Here is a 20,239-nt window from a genome sequence, read left to right as displayed (position 1 = left end):
GAAACTAAATGGTTCTATTTATAAAACTTTATTGAATAACTGCAATAAACAATAATACATACCTAAATTTCATACTATGGTTAACTAAAGGGGAATTATTCCAAATACAAGTACACATTTTCTCCTCTGCTGAATTTCTATAGAATCGTGCCTCTCTTGGGCAGCCAGGTGGCGAAGTGAATAGAGAGCACTGAGCTTCGCATCAGGAAGAGCCAAGTTCAAATCCAACCTCAGACACTTATTAGCCTTGTGACCCTGGCAAGTCACTTCGCCTCTGTTTGCCTCAGTTTCTTCATCTGTAAAATGGGGATAATAACGCACCTCCCTTGCAGGGTTGTTGTGAGGACAGTTTCTGGCACAGAGTAAGCACTATATGAAAGTGATTGGCTTTATTATTATTGTTAAACCCAGAAGAGGCTTCAGAATCATAGCTAGAATTGATATGGTACTTTAAAGTTTGCAAAGCACTTTACCGATATTTCATTTTATCCTCATAACAACCCTGGGAGACAGACACTATTATTATCTTTATTTTAAAGATGCGGAAAAAGAGGCAGACAGGGTTAAGTGACTTGCCCAAGGTCACACAGCTGGTAAGTGTCTGAGGCAGGATTTGAACTCGGGTCTTTCCCACTCGAGGTCCAGTGCTCTATCCATTGCCTACCTTACCACCATGTAGTCAGATGCCCACATTTTACAGATGAGGAAACTGAGGTCTAGAACCATGAAGTAAATTGACAAAAATTACACAGCTAGGAAATGACAGAGCTAGAATGCAAACTCAGGTCTTTTGACCTCAAATACAGTGTTCTGTCACATTAGTGTACAGATAGGTGGCTGGGTGGTAGAGTCGATAGAGCACCAGGCCTGGAGGCAGGAAGACTCATCTTCAGGAGCTCAAATCTGGCCTCAGATACTCACTAGTGGTGTGACCCTGGGCAAGTCACTTAACCCTGTCTGCCTGTTTCCTCATGCGTAAAATGAGCTGGAGAAGGCAATAACAAACCACTCCAGTGTCTTTGCCAAGAAAACCCCACATGGGGTCCCAGAGAGTCAGACACAGCTGAAATACAACTGAACAGAATATACAAATCAAAAAATTTCATGGATCCCCATATGAGAGTAGTTGGACTGTTAGTTTCCATCCTCTGAGAAAATACACAAACAGAAAGCTACAATGAATTCCATAATGCTTTAAGTGAACTTATATTTTATTAATCAGAACAGTTAGCATACTGTAGTCAATGGAGAGCTGTTCTTGGATCCAGGAAGACATGGGTTCAAGTACTGTCTTTGCCATATAAAGACTGGGTGACTTTGGGTAAGTCACTTAATCTTTCACTGATGCTGATGACTACCTAAGCCTGAGGTGCAGAGAAGGAGCCAGTGTGTAATGGAAAAGGAAAAGCTTCACCAGGACTGATGACATCAGAGGTCTGGTCAGAGAAAACCCAATCAACCAGGATCTACATACATTTGAAAAGAAATTAAATATTTAGGTGTTGAAGACATTATTTACTCAGGCCAGAGAAACTGCATTTTGTTGTACTTCTGCATATTTTGTTGTGATTGACGATCAGAATGACAAGGCCGGATGTTCCTGCGCGATCCATAGCTCCGTGGCTGGCCTACAGGCCGAGAGACCCACCCTATGGTCCGCTGCCACGTGTTTGGTTTCTTTGGTGTGTGGTAGAGCAGAATTGCCCTTTCCTAAACATTTTTGAAGTGTATGTTTAGCTCTGTTACTGCCTGTGAACAATGATAAAAGTAACATGAAAATAAACAAACAAAACATGGGCAAGGATGTAGTCGTTTCCTGCCTTGGGTGGTAAGTTAGATTAGAGGCCTCCAAGGTCTCTTCGGACTCCTGTGGCCTAGAAAATCTCAAAACATCCTTTCCAGTTCTGCTGCTTCTAGTCATTGGTAGAAAGAAGAGATTACCATCACCAGAGCTAAAAAGAGAATAACTCTTATTGTTCTGTTCTGACTTCAGGAAAATGCAAAGAAACTTCTTTAATTCTTCTTCTAAATTTATGTATGATGTGTATGTATGTGACAGGACCACAATGTAAGTCAAGTCAAGCATTTATTAAATGCCTCTTATGTGTCAGGCACTGGGCTAGGTGCTGGGATACAAAGAAAGGCCCTAAGGAGCTTACAATCTAATGGGGCAGACAACGTGCAAACAAATATATACAAAGCAAGCTGTACACCAGATAAACTGGAGATAATGAATCAAGGAAGGCACTAATATTAAGGAGGACTGAGAAGGGCTTCTTGCAGAACGAGGCAGAGATGAGGAGGGAGAGAGTCCCAGCCAGGAGGGTGAGTCAGTAAAAATACCTAGGGTTGGGAGATGGAGCTTTGGGCTTAAGGAGCAGCCAGGAGGCCAGTGTTGCTGGACCATAGAGTGCAGGGAGAGGAGTAAGGTATAAGACTGGCGAGGTTGGAGGGGGCCAGCTTGTGAAGTGCTTGAAAAGAGATCCTGGAGGAGCTGGGGAACCACTGGAGCTTACTGAATGGGGTTGGGGGAGTGACCTGAGAAATGATTAAAAAAAACAAACAAATGTACTAAAATTTTTGCTCCCCAGATGAGCATTGGCTCTCTGAAAGTCATCACCTTGGGAACTGTATTCTTTCAAAAATCATATTGTCATTACTCCAAATATTTGGGGACCTCGTCCTTTGGAAGCGCCTTCACAGCATGCTTCACTCAGGATCACAGACTGAGAGCTGCAAGATACCCTTGCACGTCTCCTAGTCCAACTTCTTCTGTTTATAAAGTTTTGCAAGTGAAGTGTTCTGTGATTTAATGCCACACAAGGCAGTAATGGGCAGAACCAGGATTTGAACTCAGGCCTTCTGATACCAAAACATCATTTAAAGATAGAATTAATTTTTGGAAGGATCCAAATTCCGAGCTATACTTGGTCAAAAAGGTAGGTGATAAAACTAATAATGTTTTTAGTTTTTACAGATGAGGTTTAACTAGAATACAGTGAGGCTTTTTCCTCATGTGACTAAGAATTTGGCTCTGAAGACATTTGCCAAAAAGAATTCAGAAATGTTTAGAGTAATGTCAGCATAGGTATCATAAGTGTATGGCCTGCCCAGGTGGCTGCCATGAAGGACAACACTCGGTTGCATAAGTTCTACTATCTTTGTTAAGTCATTTTTATTGCTTTATAAATAGCTGTGTTTGTTGCCATTTCATTTGTTTACAAGTGATCTTAAATTTTTAAATCAATCGACAGTCATTTATTAAGTGCCATGTGCCAAGCATTAAAAACTCATATTGAAAAGTTTTAAAAATTAATTCAGTGAGAAAAACTTTAGTTTTTATGCTATCCGCAGTTCAGTCTTTTCTGGGCAGTTCCAATCAAAGATTAATGACTTGGGTTGAATTCAGTAAGCATCTGTAAGCAAAGAATTGTGCATGGTGCTAGAGACACAAAGACAGATATGACCCTGAACCTGTTCTCTAGGAATCTGTGGCCTAGGGAGGCAGGAAAAATAAATATGTATTCCAAAACACTATGCTACAGAGGGCAAGACAAGTGTAAAGGACAGGCCAGTCAAAGTCATATGAGAAACTTGAAGAGGGAGGGATCGCGTTGAATTGGTAAGATCAGGAAGAGCTTCATGGAGGAGGTAACCTTTGAGCTGGACCTAGAAGCTGCAGAGACTTCCACAGTTGGCTGTGGAGGGAAGGAGAGGAAAGAGGCCAGGGAGAAGGGGAAGGCCTCCTTTGGCTAGAACACAGAGTAGCAGAGTATTCTAGCAGGGCTAGAATGGTGAGTAGAATTCAGGTTGTAGGGGGCCTCGAATGGAGGGTCAGTAATTTATACTTTATTTGGTCAGCCATGAGAAGCCACTGGAGGTTTCTTAAATAGATGAGCGTATTCATTAGGAAGATTGTTCAGATAGCCTTGTGAATAGTTTGGAGAGGGAACAGCCTCATGCTAGGGAGGCCAGGAAATGACTGCAATATTGTAATAGTGATAAATAGTGCTAAAGAACATTATAAGGAACTGAACTAGCCTGGTTGCCTTGGCAATGGAAATGAAGGAACACACGGGAGAGATGTTGCTGAAAACGATTCAGAAGGACTTAGAACTGAATAGATGTGAGGGCTGAGGGACAGACAAGAGTCAGATGGCTCTGAAGTTGCCATCCTGGGTGATGAGGAAATTATGGCTTAATTTAAACGTAAACAAAAATAGAAGAGAGGGACAGATTTCGAGAAAGAAGAGGATGCGTTCAGTTTTGGACATTTTGCCATGAGGAACCAGTGGAATATCCAGGAGGTAGTACAGACCTAGATTTGGGAGGAAACTGAAAATGGTCATGTGAACTGGTAATGACTGAGGCTGGAGAAGCCTTCAGGGTCGCTGAGGGGGAGGGCAGAGGAGAGACGGGGGCCAAGGACAGAACTCGGGGCAACAGCCCCATCTAAGCAGTAAGGAGAGGATGAGGAGCGAGCAGAGGAAGGAGAGAGGAGCAGTCGGTCAGGAGGGCACAGTGTTTCAGGGACCCAGAGAGGAGGGGGGTGACTATCGACCATACCAAATGCTTCAGAAAGGTTGAAAGGGAGGGGGACAGGAAAAAAACTCCATCAGCCATTGGAATTGGTGATTATGATCCCATCCTTGTCCTTGGGGAGAGCAGTAGTAGTGATAGTGGTGGTGGCGGTGGTAGTAGTGATGATAGTAATAGTGGTAGTAGTAGTGGTAGTGGTGGTGGTGGTGGTGGTGATGGTAGTAGTAGTAGTGGTGGTAGTAATGGTAGTAGTAGTGATGGTGGTAGTAGTAGTGGTGGTGCTGGTAGTGATGGTGGTAGTAGTGGTAGTGGTGATAGTGGTAGTGGTGGTGGTGGTAGTAATGGTAGTAGTACTGATGATGGTAGTAGTAGTAGTAGTGATAGTAGTAATTGTAGTGATGATGGTGGTAGCAGTAGTGGTGGTAGTAGTAGTGGTAGTGGTGGTGGTGATGGTGGTAGTAGTAGTAGTGGTGGTGGTTGGTAGTAGTAGTAGTGGTGGTGGTGGTAGTAGTGATGGTGGTAGTAGGAAGCTAGGTGGCACAGTGGATAGAGTACTGGACTTGGAAGACTCCTCTTCCTGGGTTCAAATCTGGCATCAGATACTTCCTAGCTGAGTGACCCTGGGCAAGTCACTTAACCCTCTTTGCCTCGCTTTCCTCATCTGTAAAATGAACTGGAGAAGGAAATGGCAAACTGCTCCAGGATCTTTGCTAAAAAAATCTCAAATGGGGTCATGAAGAGGCGGACACAACTAAATAACAACAAAGCAGTGGTAGTGGAATGATGGGCATGGACAGAGATGGTGAGGGTGGGAGAGTGATTGGGTGGGACGTGGAGGATGGGAGCAGACCCCCTAGGTTCAGTTCAGCTTCGCTGGGCTGGCTTTTAGGTTAAACATGGAGGACTGTGGTGTGGCCAACAATGCTGTAACATCTGATGAACATGTGTCTTTGCAGTTAAGGGAGTTTGAGCAGGTCATCATTGAGGATCGACTAGAAAAGGAGAAGGCCAGGAAGAAGATAGAACAGGACGCCCTGGAGCTGAAGAGCATCATAAAGGTACAAAGTGAAACGTTTTTAACGTGTGTAATAATGGCCTTTTAATAAGAAGTCATAGCTAGCCCAATGGCTGAGTAATGTAATTGTTACCAGTGGGCTCAGGCCCAAGGAGCAACACACAAAGTTCACCCTGAGCGGATCTCACTCCAAATAAGGGGGAGGGGGAGTGCCCTTACACTCTGTCTCTTTATGACTTGCTATGTCCTTACCCAAAAGCAAACCTGCAGGACATCTTGAAAATGAACTTAGGGTTCCTTAAAGGAAAATCTCCATATCTAAGCCATGGCTAAGATCTCCCCCAAATGCAAGTTAGAAGGTCTCTTCTAGAAAAAGGTGTTTAATATACAATATATCAGGTAGAAGACAGCAGTTAATTTTTTCCGCCACAGAAAGAATCCTTTGCTTATGACGTAAAAGACTCAGAGATGCATCCAAAGAAATACAAAAAACACGAAACGCTCATTTAGCCCATTACACTCGTTATACTCCTCAGGAAAAATAGAAAACAAACAAACAAAACAAAAGCAAATGAAGGAAAACCCTTAATGGGGCTGCTGAACAGAGATGTAGTTAGGATACTTCACATTCACTTCCATTCTGCTCTCGGCAGAGGAGGGGGCAGAGGTGGGACGGCCTGATGCAGACCAGCACCATTTTAGTTCAGGTTTGATATTATTCAACAGTTAACGAAAAGAGTTTTCCTTAACTGAGCTATATGAAGGATATTCAGTGAGGATACCACACCACTCAGCCTGGGTAGATGTCTCCCCAGCCCCATCCCTTCGGATCTCCTGATGCCTGGTCAGCAGGGTAGGGTGGTAGGATGTGGTGATTTGCTTGGTTTTTGCACATCCTCCAAATTTCAGAAGGACCTAGACCTCATGTGGGTGGGCCTTTTTATGCCCTTAAGTGAACAGGAAGCCACCTCAGTATAACCAGAGGTTTAGAGAGATATCGCTTGAGCCTTGGCTAATCTCATTCTGGGAAAATTTGTTTCCTTTTAAAGAAACCAACCTAACCTATGCTGGGGGCTGGGGGGAAGGTTATACTCTGGCCTATTATACCTGCACGGTCTGAGCAGCTTCCAAGATAGGGATCTCTGGCTAGCCAGAGCTGGTCAACTAACTACAGGATGATCTGATGGTGGCCATCTTCTCCAGAAAGCTTTTGACTGGTGGGCATCTGATTTTGGAGCTCTGGAACTCTTGACTCATGGAGGCTCTTTCCAACACTAGAAATATCCATTTTGCAAGAATACTGCTTACTGACTTGTACTCCAGGAAGAGGGTGGCAAATGGAACAAGGCAGCAGGGATTTAGGTTCATCCGGACAAACATACATGGTCCTTCTGCCACGGACTTGTAGCCATGATTGCTGATTGTAGGGGGTGGGGAGAGAAATGTCCTCCCCACCCATTTATTGGAAGTCAGAGAAGTAGAAGATTCCCAAAGGGAAGGGTTCCCAGAAGAGAGAGAAGTAGAAACTTCTTGCTTCACTTATGGCCCACAGACTAGATGACTTCTCTTCAGCCAGTCAACAATTCTCTTTTATATAACACTCCCCCATACAGCACCCAGTCATGGGGACCAGGGCATCCGTCTGGAATCGCTTTGTCAGCCCAGCCACACAAAGCATCCGTCCCTCAGCAAAAGAGGCCCTCCCCACTACAGAGAACAAACATTCTTCATGAGAAAGATACTGGTTTGCCACAGAGCAGGAAATACATAAAGATGTGTTGTAAATGATATTGAAACTCAATGCTATTTTCCTCCACAATCCAACTGCTTATACCAAATCATTGTGGAAGACAAGGGAAGTCACTGTAGAGGAAAAGAAAGAGGTGATTAGAGGTTGTAGTGGAAGGTTATAACAATAGAAGAGGTCTGTGTTCGTTGTAGTTGGCTACCTGGATGATCTTTGCTGATTTCTGCCCTACAACTCCTTACCACTTCAAAAATATTTAATATGTATGAAAACTTGTGCTGAATTCCCTTCTTTTACTGGATTTAGCATTGAGTTCAAAAGATTTTGACATATTTTCTATAATTCTTCATCATGAGACCACACTTTTGTCACATTGGATATTAAGTGTACCTTTGACAAATAGTCCATTTTTCCAAATCTAGCTTAGATTGAAGCCCATGGTTTTTCAATGAAGTTTACACCAAGCGAGTTCCCAAGCTCTTTGAGCATGTTTATCTTCATCTTTTGTATAATCTTTTTTAACCTTTTGTGATGAATACTATGCCGTAAGGAGGCAGTTAGGTGGCTCAGTGGATAGAGCGCTGGGCCTGGAGTCAGGAAGACCTGAGTTCAAATCTAATCTTAGAAACTTACTAGCTGTGTGACCCTGGCCAAGTCACTTAACTTCCACTGGAGAAGGAAATGGCAAACCACTCCAGTATCTTTGCCAAGAAAACCCCATGGACAATGTGGTTGGTCCATGGGAGGGTCACAAAAAGTCAGACACAACTGAATGACCGACCAACAAAAACACCATCAGGCTGTAAGGTCATGTTATAGTGTTCCCCCCCATCTAGAAATTTCTGTAACTTTTGAACAATTCTGCATCTTAGTATAAATCCCTAGGTTTATAAGCCCCGGAAGTCCTTATCCTGACTCCTGGTCAGCAGAGAGAGGCTGGCTACATCTCCCCCTCAGGGTTCTAGGAGTACTTCTGAGGGTGACTGTTGGCTCAAGCCCCTATTCCAGAGTGTCCTCCCCAACATCAATCGCCAGTTACAATTATATATCATTGACCCAGTGATTAGCATCCCATTGTCATTTAGCCAATTAACATCAGTTACCTCTTACAAAAGGATATTTCCTGATAAAATATAGCAAGAACAGAAGTACAATCATTCCTCCCACTACCAAGGAGCACTTGGTCCTGAGGGAGAGTGAACTCAAAGCAGTTGCTACAACACACTCACCTCTACCAGGTTCAATTCTGAATTTGACACAGCCAATGGAAGAGTTACTCCCACTTTGCCACCTACCTTCCACTATTACACAAGGTCAAGCAGGTCACTTCATTCCTCACTGGGCTTCATAGCCCAAACACTCTGGTATGGACTTCAGGTCTTGGACGCTGGGTGCTTTTCCACAGTGAGACCCCACAAAGGCAAAGGGTCCAATGTTTATTCCAGATGAGGCCCCACATGAAGCCCATCTAAGACTTTGAGAGTCCTTATCCCAACTCCCACTTGCACTGGTCCCCAGAGTAAAGTTGGTTGTAGACTCTCTGGTTCTTCATCACAACTCCCACTTGTATTGGCAAGTCAGGTTCTACAAGACTCCCTCTCCCCTCAGGGTTCTAGGGCTACCCCTGAGGTGTTGAGTTCAGAAAGGAAGCCACTTCCCTCATCCTCCTTTAGGAGGGAGGATAGCACTTGTTTATTCTCACAAGCTTAGCTTCTTCTACAAATGCCAGTTACACAAAAGACCATCAAGAAGACCAGACAGAGACTAAACCCATGTATCCAAGCAGAACAACAAAAAGAAATCAGAGAAGTTCTACAGATTGGAATATACCAAAGAAAACATCAGCGTGAATGAAGTCTTCAGCTGGGAGTGAGATACGATTTCAGGTCAAATCAAGAGAGAGAAAATTATTTCACCCAAGGGAGATGGAGTCTCAACAATCTCTACAGTTACAAGCCCTGGAGGTCAAAGGCCGAGATGGGGCCAGCTTTCCGCAGCTGTCCATGGCTTGGAGGATTCCAGGTTGCCATTCAAAAGTGTGCATCTCTGTGTGTCTCTTCTTGCCTTCCCTGCCATCTCTTGGCCAGGAGCACACTGGCATAGAGAATGCCAGTGCAGGGAGGGACTGGGCATTAGGGTAAAAGGAACACAGAGGGGCTCACGCTTGTGCAAAGTGCAGGAACAGGTAGTGCTTTCCTTGCCCAGTTCCGAGTCACAGATCCAAGGCAAACTGAGGAAGAAAGCCACAGCAAGGGGTAGCATGATATAGTGAGGAGCCATTGTAGGCCGCAGGCTGTGTAATGATGGAGGAACACGTTTAGGAGGTAGCAGCTACTGTCTGACTCAGACCCCAGGACTGGAGCAGGGTGTCAACTCCAGCCTCCAGCCCAGCCTGTAGCCTGCAAGGGAATGACCAGGCCAGAAATGGGGAGCCTGCAGTTGTATTCCTGAGCTGGCTGATAGGGGCTGAGTACAGCAGCAGCCTCTACTGAAGCTCGAGCCCCGGATGTGGATTTGGGTTTATTGCTCAGACCCCAGTGAACGTCAGGAACTTGCATATCTTAGTCCAGGGGGTCAATAATCAGACTTTGCCTTGGATCAGCACTGAACACTTGCAAGTCCCCACTCCATACTCTCCCTGAGTTTCTGGAATAATACAACAAGAGGACAAGCCCAGACATTGCCTCCAGAAGTATGCAGAGTCCAGCCCTAACATCAAGTCAAAAATCAGGAAGTAGGCTGGAAGAATGAGTAAACAGACAAACAAAAAGAATCCCACCAAAAATGCTATTATGACAACAGGGATGCTGAATAAATCCAAAAGGCAATGACTCTAAAACATCTACAAGCAAAGCCTCAAACTAAAACACAGCTTGAGCACAAATTCACCTAGAATTCCTGGGAGAGATGAAGTAAAGGTTTTAAAAATAGTTGAAATGTTTTTATACATGAGTTGAAAGCAACAAAGGAAAAAATTGTAAAAGAAATGAGAGTTAAGGAAGAAAGAATTGGAAAAGAAATGCCCAAGCAACAAACTCCCTAAAAATTAGAATAGACTAAGTAGAAACCAATGACTCCATGAGACAAGAAATATTAAAATAAAGTCAAAAGTCTGAAAAGAATAGAAGAAAATGTAAAGTATCTCACAGCAAAAATAACTGCCTAGAAAACAGATTGAAGAAAAAAATTAAGAATCATTAAACTACCTAAAAGTCATGACTAAAAAAACTAGACATGAGAAATCTTTTTTTTTTTTTTTTGAGGCAGTTGAGGTTAAGCTGCTGCTCAGCTAGTAAGTGCCTGCGGCCAGCTTTGAACTCACATCTTCCTTACTTCAGAATTGGTGTTCTATCTACTGCATCATCACCCAGCTGTACCTACATTAGAAATCTTAAAAGAAAACTGTTTGGATCTCTTAGAACCATAGGGCAAAGTGGAAATAGAATCCAGCAGCCATCTCCTGAAAGAAAGCCCCAAATGCATAGCTTCCAGGCCAAAGAAGGAGAACATGGCCAATAGCAGTAGGAATGTGCTCTCCAGAGAGCAGGCCTGGGGAGTCCAGCACAGCAATCAGCCTGGGCATTCACTACATCTCACCCAGCAAGAGAGAGTGCAGGGTACATTCATGCCAAGAGGACACGGTGGCGAGGGGGCAGCCCTGAAGCTTAGGAGGTAGGACTTTCCCATCCAATCTTTGCTCCCTCTCCTCAGTGGTGGTATGTGTACACACCCTAAGTTTACTGGGGGAGGATGTTTTGTTCTAAATCTTCTTGCTTTGCTGTTTGAGGAAATGCCTTTGATTTGCATAGGGAAAAAAGCAAATGCTCCTGAGCCATAGCTGTGGATGTGGGAACCCACAGATTACCTTGAGTTTGGGGTAGCTGTCTTCTGGAGAGCTCACCCTGTGAATGTAGGGTGGCCAGATGAGGGGCACACCAGAATTTGGGTTTCTGACCACTGTGCAGTACTGATATAAAACTAGAACAGAGAGCCTTTAAAAGGCAAACCCTAGAGACCAAAACCAGGCAGATGCCCCTTGCCCAGGCGACGCCAGCCTCTGCCTCAGCACAGAGCTTCAGTGGAGCACCTGCACTCGGGTGCCCACAATAATTATTTCTCCAAGCAGCCATGCCTTTCCAGCCAAGATGGGGCGGATGGGGCATTCAGGGAGGACTAGCTCCTCTGGTATGGGGGCTGCCAAGCCCTTTTCAGGCATGCTCATCCTCCTTTGGTGTCCACCCAATTCACCCAACTGTCATCTGTGGCTCTAAGAAGCTGAAGCATGCTTAGCGGCTGCACTGTTTCTCCAAGTAGCCATGACTCTACAATCAAGACAAGTAAGCTAGAGGAAGACAAGTTTTATCTTTTTGTATTGGTGGGTCTACCTTCTGCCTTTTCCCTTTTTTTGTGTTTTATTTGATCTTGGAGGATCAGAGGGAACAACTCTATTTAGACCAGTGGGATCAAGAGTCCAAGATAAAAGAAAAGACTCCCCGGGCACGAGAGACTACAGGTGACACACTGGAGTCTCTAAACCTGGCCACATTCCTGGGCCTGATAGTGAAAAGTGAAAGCCGATTTGGGGAACAAACGGATCTGATCTTTGCAGTCTTAGCTAGCCAGTCAGTTATGCAGGTTTGGGGACAGCTGGTTACAAAACAAAGTAAGACAAATTCATGCTTCAAAAGGCAAGAGGGGAAAAAAAAAAGGCAAGAGGAAAAAAACTGGCCTATTCAAAGTTCTGAAAATCTGACCAGAAAGTCTAAAGCTGAGTCCCTGTATAACACATGACTCAAGGCACAGGGTCATATTCCACCCCACCCTGGCACATATGTTTATATTCAAATAATAGCTTATATTCAAATAATAACATTCAGATAATAGTAATTTTCCCAGGAATAATCCCTGGTCATGAAAAATGATGCTGCTTGTTGGGGACATGACAGACACCCCCTCACCACCTCTTCTTCTCTCCTCCACTTTCTAGCTTCAGTCCTGGTGGAGAGGTACCATGATACGCAGAGAACTGGGCGGTTTCAAGATGCCCAAGAAGGAAAAAGATGATGGCAAGGGGGTAAAAGGCAAAGGGAAGAAGCCCATACAGAAGAGGAGATGATTGGGCTCTTTCAGGCTCCTTTTCTGTTCTTTCGGGGGTTGGGAAGTAGAAAAGAGGAATTAAAAGAGGCAAAACCCTTGCCAGCTGGATGTTATTTCTTATCTAAACAACCGCCTGGGGAGGGCTAGGATTGAACTGGGATCCTTGATGACTTCACATTGTTCTTTTGAAATTAAGTCCTGAGACAAGATGATTTATTTTACTGGAGGTTAGGACAAAGTTTGGATTTCTCTGTCGATTTAGTGCCTTATAATAATCTGACCTTCTATTGAGAAGAACCTTTTCCAGGGGCTCTAGGGAGACTTCTCTCTCTTTTGACACCAGTACAACTAGAACTAACAAGTTCTGTGTCCATTTACAGTGAAATTGCTTCATGATGATGCACTAAAAGGACTGGAGTTGATATTGTGTCTGTGTCTAACTTTATTCCAACTCACCTATAGGGAAGAAAAATTCTTCCAGTAGTTTAACCTAACAATACACAACAAGAATGAGTTTAGGGGATACAACCCACAGCCCATAAATCTATATGTTTGCTCTTCTTGTCATTATGGTATAGTGTGTGTTTCAGTCTCTTTTTGTTAAATCCCCCTTCTCCTATTTCTCCTTCCCCCAAAGCTTCCTCCACTGAAGCCTGTCTCATGGTTCCTCCTTCTCCTGTCTCTGCTCCCTGAACTTCTTTCCCCAAAGGGTGACATTTCCTCAAGAATACCATTAAACTCTCTCACCCTGTGCTCATGGTATTCGTCTCAACTGTGTTCACTCTTGCGCTTGTCCTTCTTAGAGATGAGGGAAGTACTGGTAGCAGGCATGTCTGCTGTGGCCAAATGCATTCCCCGCTGTCCCCCAAAGAGCTACCAGGGGTGTCTTCAGAGAGATTGTTGAAAGTGCATTGTCACATTGGGTCAGTCTGACCTATGCCCTCTTTATCCACTGATGTGGGTCCTCTGCTGGCTGGACGGAAGTGGGCAGCGTGGTATGCCCCTAGGCAAATAAAGAAGATAGGATTTGGGGGTTTATAAAGTGCAGTTATTACACTGTGTTTTGATGGGGTCTCTAATTCTGGAAAACAGAGTGGATTATTTTATGGTTGAGGAGAAAGCTGGGGCCTGGTATAGAGCAATAAGTGGTTAAGATTTTGCACAGGGCACACCACCTCTTGCTCATGCTTATTGTAAGACAGGCTTCCAGATGCCTGGACATAACCACGCGGCAGGCAAGAGGAGCGCCAGAACCTTGGGGGTCAAGCTGCCTTCTTGAATGGACCTCACTATTACTCTGCCTAAACTCACTCCCCAGCTGGTTAGTGCACTCCCATCCCTCCCATGTCTCCTCATACCAGGATGCTGAATCTTTGACTATTAGAAGAACAATTGCCCTTCCCTAACTCCAGCTGTCCGCTCCCTCATTGTCATCCACCCCCAGCCCTAACCACTATAATTGGCCAGCTTGACTCAAGCCGTTCCTCTGGCAGTTTAGGTTCTATGTTGGAATAAAAGACCTGTAGGTCATTCCAGACTTAACAAAAGTAGGTCAAGTTTACTTAAAGGCTACACAGCAAAACTACAGTACTTGATTTTTGCCCCGAGGCAGGATAACAGGGACCATTTGCCTTTTGGGGTAGGTTGCAGGCCATGTGGACCATTTGGTATAAGGAGCTGATTGGGCAGAGAAGTAGCCACCTGTCCTTAAGTTAGGTGGATTCCCAACACAATATGACATTATGACTCCCATGGCCAAATTGACAATGGATCCATTCCCTCCTGCCCTTATTATAGGGTATCAGTCTATTTATTCAGTTCAACAGAGGGCATGCAATATCTCTAACAAGCTGCCTCATAAACAACTCTATGTAGGAGGAGTGTCAACAAAACTCCTCCACTGGTTTCATTTATTTATTTATTTATTTTGGGTTTACAACATTCAGTTCCACAGGTTTTTGGGTTCCAGATTTTCTCTCCCTCCCTCCTTCTCCTTCCCCCTCCCCGCAAGACGGCATGTAATCCAATGTACGTTCTACATTTACCTTCACATTGAACTTATTTACACAATAGTCCAGTTGTAAGGAAGAATTATAACCAATAGAATGAATCATGAGAACAGAGAAACGAAACCAAAAAAGGAAAAAAAAGAGAGCGAATAGTTTGCCTCCATCTGCATTCAGACTCCGTAATTCTTTCTCCAGATGTGCACAGCTTTTTCCATCACGAGTCTTCTGGAGCTGTCTTTGAACCTTGCATTGATGAGAGGAGTCAAGTCTATCAAAGTATCATGTATTATGTTCTCCTGGTGCTGCTCCCCTCACTCAGCATCAGATCATATAAGCCTTTCCAGGTTGTAATGAAGTCCATCTGTTCCTCATTTCTTATTGCACAAGAGTATTCCATTACATTCATGTACCACAATTTGTTTAGCCATTCGCCAGTTGTTGGGCATCCCCTTGATTTCTAATTCTCTGTCACCACAAAAAGAGCTGCTATAAATATTTTTGTACACATGGATCCAATTCTCCCTTGTGTGATCTCTTTGGGATATAGCCCTAGGAGTGGTATTGCTGGGTCAAAGGCTATGCACATTTTTATAACCCTTTGGGCATAGTTCCAAATTGCTCTCCAGAATGGCTGGATCAGTTCACAACTCCACCAGCAATGTAGCAACGTTCCAATTTTCCCACATCCTCTCCAGCATTTATCATTTTCCTGTTTTGTCATGTTAGCCAATCTGACAGGAGAGATGTTCCTCCACTGGTTTTGACCCCAAAGGGGGAGAGAGCCTTTGATCATCCAGTTCTGTTCTCCCCAGACTCCAGGTCATTGACTAGGCCCATAGCCACTGCCCAGGAATCAGTTTATATGAAGTTAAGTCAAGCATTCGTTAAGCACCTTTTATGTGAAAGACAGCTAGATGGTGCAGTGGATAGAGCAATGCACTAGGAATCGGGCAGACTCAACTTCCCGAGTTCAAATGTGGCCTCAGACATGTACTGGCTGTGCGACCCTGGGCAAGTCACTTAACTTGGTTTGCCTTAATTTTCTCACCTATAAAATGATCTGGAGGAGGAAATGTCAAACCACTTCAGTATCTTTGCCAAGAGAACCCCAAATGCAGATCACAGAGAGTCAGAGATGACTGAAATTACTCAACAACAAACATGTGAAAGACACTGTACCAAATGATAACAATACAGAGAGATGAAAAAGAGTTCCTGCCATGAAGATGCTTACTGTGTAATGGGTAGGGGTGGGGAGGGGTAAGGGAGAGACTGTGTACAAACAAGATTGTTGTTGTTATGTTTGTCCTTTGTTCTCGCAGAGGACCATGGCATCAGGGAAATGATTGTGAGAAACGTGGTTTTGGGGGGTGTCACCAGACTTCCTGGGCAGGGCCAGGGCCTGAGGAAGAACCACATGATAACCCCTAAGGAAAGCTGTGCAGACCGCAGGACTCCCAGAGGAAGACCAAGTGGTAGCCCCCTTCTAACTGTGGGGATCACAGGGCATCCTAGTGGTTAGACCCTGAGAAAGGCCCAAGTGACGGCCCCTTAAGAAGGCTGTGCAGACCATAGGGTTCCCTGGGTAAGTCCCAAGTGGTAGCCCCCTTAACACTGCAGTAGGGATCACAGGACTCCCCAAGGCAGGGCCAGGAAGTTAGGCCGAGACGTGCTTCTGCAGTTCATTACTTTCCTGGTAGCATAACCTTAGAAAGATCCATGTGATTTGCCCATTCTCACTCAAAGAACTTAGGACCAGAGTGGGCAGAGGAAGGCATTTATTACACTCCTTGAGAGAGCAGGTGTAGTGCTCACTGGGAACACTCATACTGATACAGAAGCAGGAGTGAGGGTTACCAGCTCCTCCACTCCTGTCTGAGCTATGGTTAGTTTACATTCTTTACTTTTTTACATATTTTTCTTAACTTACACAGTTTACACAGGCAGGATAGTAAGGATACAGAAGCAAAAGTGAAGTTAATTAGTTCTATCTTCCTTGTCTGAGTTAGGACTAGTCTACATTCTTAACCACCTTAAGTCAGGAAGCTCCATTTGAATCCCAATGGGCTTTATCAAAGCCTGATTTTTCAGAGCTCTAGTTCAAGAAATTTATATTCCTTTGGGCAGAACACTCACATATAAGTATATGATTCCCCATGGGAAGGAAGAGAAAAGGGAAGAAGGGAGGAAAGGAGGAAGAGAAGGAATGAAGGAAGGAACAAGCAGCATTGCCCAACTGGAACTGGCCAGCTGCAGTTGGGTCCCCAGTGGGGCAGCTACACCATGGTTAGCAAGTGTGACCTGGATGAAGATCCAGCAAATAAGACTGAAGAGTAGTGGGCAGACAGGTAGGAGAACCAGGGCACTTGAGCAGTTAAAAAAACAAAACAGAGAAAAAAGGGTATCAAAGAGGAGAGGATAATCAACAGTGTTCGGGGCTGCAGATCATGAAGGAGGAAAATTGAGAAAAGATCCTTAGATTTGGTTAAAGAGAACACTTTCAATTTAGGATAGAAGCTAGACTGCAGTTAAGGAAAAAGTGAGAGGAAAAGAAGTGGAGGCACAAACTGTAGATGGCTTCAAGGAGGTTAGCATGAAAAGGAGAAGAGATACAGGATAGGGAGTAAGGATGGATGGATCAAGTGAGGTCTAGCATAGGAAGTACATAGGTATGTTGGTAGAGTGCTGTATAACAAGTTTTAGACACAAGTTTCCAGGTAATTAATCATTTTATTAATCATGCTAGCATATAATTAATAAAAGGGGTCAGTGACATTCTCAAATGCTGAAGACCTCTCATGGAACCTTCTCAATACTTATATGTTCTTGGAAGAGTGGGTGTTCCTAAGGGTGGCAATGAACTCTGATTGGTTAACAAATAATGAGAAAATGAATATTATAATGAGAGATGGGCTTATTCTAATGAGGCTGGGGGTGTGTGACTCTGATCAAAGTCAAAGAGACTTATCTCTTATCTAGACTACCCCTGCCTAGGGCAATCTAGCTAAAAGGGGATTCACCTCTGCTCAGATGTGGCTGAGTGGGCCGGAATTCACCTTAGATTGTAGGGTTCTTTAGTTGGATGGGGCAAGAAACTCCCACCTGAGATGGAAAGGCGTATACCCTGGGGATTTTGGCAATCTCAGCCATCACCAAGGTCATCTAGACGCTGGCTTGGCCTAGTAGAGAATGAGGATCTAGGAAGGGAAAAAAACCTGGATCTCCCCAATAACTGGTTATTTAATAATCATTTTCCTCAGTAGGCGGCAGGGAAGCAGCCACTGGAGAGGGAGAGACTGAAGATGAGTGAGAGAGTGGGGATGAGAGAGGAGCATCGTGTTGGAGAAGACAAGAGAGAATAGGATCTCTTATGCATGTAGAGAGGTTGGCATTGATGAGGAAAAGCGCCACCTCTTCATTTGATATAGAAGCAAAGGAGAAGAGGGTAGAGGAAGGAATGTGAGTGGTGTGAAATTAGGAGGAGGGAGAAGGAGGAGGTCTCTGTGAATGACCTCAGTTACTTTTAGTGAAATGAGGGGTCACATGAAAATTCCATTTGCCCCATTCCTTAAGGTTCTTTCTCATATCAGTCAGGTGGACTGTATGCAGCCTCAGGACCCTTATCTCCTGGGGGCATATCTCTTTACCTAATTAAAGTGGAAGTTCAATTGTATATGTCTCTCTTATAGTGAGCAGAGCTATCTGTAAGCCAGGCCAACCTGCATTCCTTAGGAACCAGGGCCTCCCTCGTAGTCAAGGGCCCACTGGGCTAGCAGAGAAGGTGGGTCTTAAGGCTTAGACTGAAGGCCTTAGCCCTGCTTGTGAAGGGCACTAACACCCCAAACATTTGGGCAATGGTACAATTTCCATTTAACAACTGAGATGTCTTGTACTCTACTCACCTTGTTAGAAACTGTCTTGTATCATCCAACTCATAAAAGGCAGCTCTGGGTGGAGACAGATGGTATGACCCTGTGGCATTTGTTCTATGGCCATTAGTGACTCTGAGCAGGAAATAACTTTTTTGAAAGTGATAGGAGTGGCTGTTTTGAGGAATTTGTAGCTCCAGAAACCTAGTGGTCATTTGATCTGGCCACCTCCGGGTGCCTTCTTAAGGCTCTGTTCAGACACTAGACACTAGATAGGGCTTTATGGACAGAGACCACTAAAAACATGGACCCCACGTGGTAATGGGTCAGGAAAAAGATTTCTAGATGGCTCACTTCAGGTCTTTCAGGACTGTAGCCTGTTATAGGCCTCACTTCAGAGGTAACTTGTAGGTAATCAGTAAGTGGGGGCCATCAGGCTACCCAAGTAGGAAATGTGGGTTCTCCAAAACCCAGAGTCCAAAATAAGCCTCTGGGCTTCCTTTTGTAAAATGTGGGAAAGCAAGAATCATTGGCTCCCTATCCCCTACTTCCCTAAAACCTAACTGAGCAGAATAGATCTTATGTGATGTTGGCGTCCAATTTCCTATCCTTTGTCCCTCATGTACACCAACATTCAGTTGAGGACCATTGCCACAATGGTGCCTTTTGTCCCATCAACATCATGCCATCAGTTGAGTGGCCTATGATGCTCCCAGGAAAGGGAGGCATCTTTTAGATTTCTGCCCATCTTATTGTAGCAGGATGAGGGAGAATGAGTAGCTCTGGGGAACGATAGTGAAAGTTTCCTGGACTTCTTCCCAAATGATATCAAATAGTTACTGACTAGCCTCAGCCACAGGAATAAAACAAACCTTGCCTAATATAACTCCCATAGAAATTGCTGAAAAGGTACAGATCAGTAATGAAACTCAAGAGCTCATGATGCCCCTTTCCTTACTGGTCTGCATTCTAAGAACCACTATGGAAAATTGGGTGCCTTGATGGGCTGCTGGGGGTTTCTGGCATAAGAATAGCTTGGCTGAGAGAGGTTCCTGGGAGGCAAAATGGACAATTCTGATTGCATAAAATTAAATTTTTGTCCAAACAAAACTAATGCAGATAGAAGAGAAGAAATTGGGGAAAAGTCTTTGTGGTAAGTTGCTAGCTTTTAATGTTATTTTCTGCACCCTTCTCTAAAAATTTTTTTTTCACTCATTTTCTTCATTATTTCTCTTCCCCTTCTATTTTAGACTTTGGTTCTTTGATTTGTTTATTCCTTCTTTAGTCTTTGTATTCCCCATGGCATTGAAGTTTCTAGGGTATCTATTCTGAGTTCCCTCTTCTAAAGAGCTTCTCTGGGGTTGTCTTGTAGCTCTTGCCCTCCCCCTTCTCTGTTATGCCTCACTCTAATTCCTGTAGAGGTTAGAAGTATTACTCTATGGTAGTAATATTCTGTAGTTCATTACTCCTTGTCCTCTTCATGATCATTTTCCCCCCATTTGTCATAAAATCTCTTTCTAGGTCCAGGTCAATTGCTCCCCAAATCTCTGATGCTTCTTCTCCTGACCCAAGATGCCGTCCCTGGAGGAACAATACTCTTTCATAGGTAGCATCACATCCTTGCAAATTTTGCCTATTGTAAGGGTCTTATATCCCATTATAGGATCTCTCCCCTTCCCTCCTCCATGGGGGCATTCTTCAGTGGGAGCCCCTCCCACACTGAATCTAGATTTCTCTAATTCTTTCCCCAGTTTCACTCCTCCCCTTTGCCACCTCACCCGTTCTCTTCTTGTAGGCCCTATTCCTCTTCAGATACTACAGTGGTTATTTTCCTTTCATTGTTAACTATTGGCTTCAATAGTGTACATCTAATTTTTTCTTCCCTTCTCCCTTTTTAAGTACCCTCTCGGTCTGAAATCTAGTCCCACAAAAACATTGATTCATCTGTAGGTGGTGTGGTGTG

General features: G+C 44.2%; 1 protein-coding gene across 1 annotated transcript in view; it reads left to right on the top strand.

Moving 5' to 3' along the window:
* IQCG (IQ motif containing G) overlaps positions 1 to 13,151 on the top strand; it is a 61,099-nt gene extending 47,948 nt beyond the window's left edge. The window contains exons 9-10 of the mRNA XM_036747330.1: positions 5,496 to 5,597; positions 12,289 to 13,151. Coding sequence (XP_036603225.1) covers positions 5,496 to 5,597; positions 12,289 to 12,417 — 231 coding nt within the window. The 3' untranslated portion in view covers positions 12,418 to 13,151. The remainder of the gene's footprint in view (positions 1 to 5,495; positions 5,598 to 12,288) is intronic.
* Positions 13,152 to 20,239: the final 7,088 nt, after the last annotated feature.

The sequence above is a fragment of the Trichosurus vulpecula genome, chromosome 2 (genome assembly GCF_011100635.1).
Source record: "Trichosurus vulpecula isolate mTriVul1 chromosome 2, mTriVul1.pri, whole genome shotgun sequence".
NCBI lineage: Eukaryota > Metazoa > Chordata > Mammalia > Diprotodontia > Phalangeridae > Trichosurus > Trichosurus vulpecula.
This window is presented reverse-complemented; position numbering and strand designations above follow the sequence as displayed.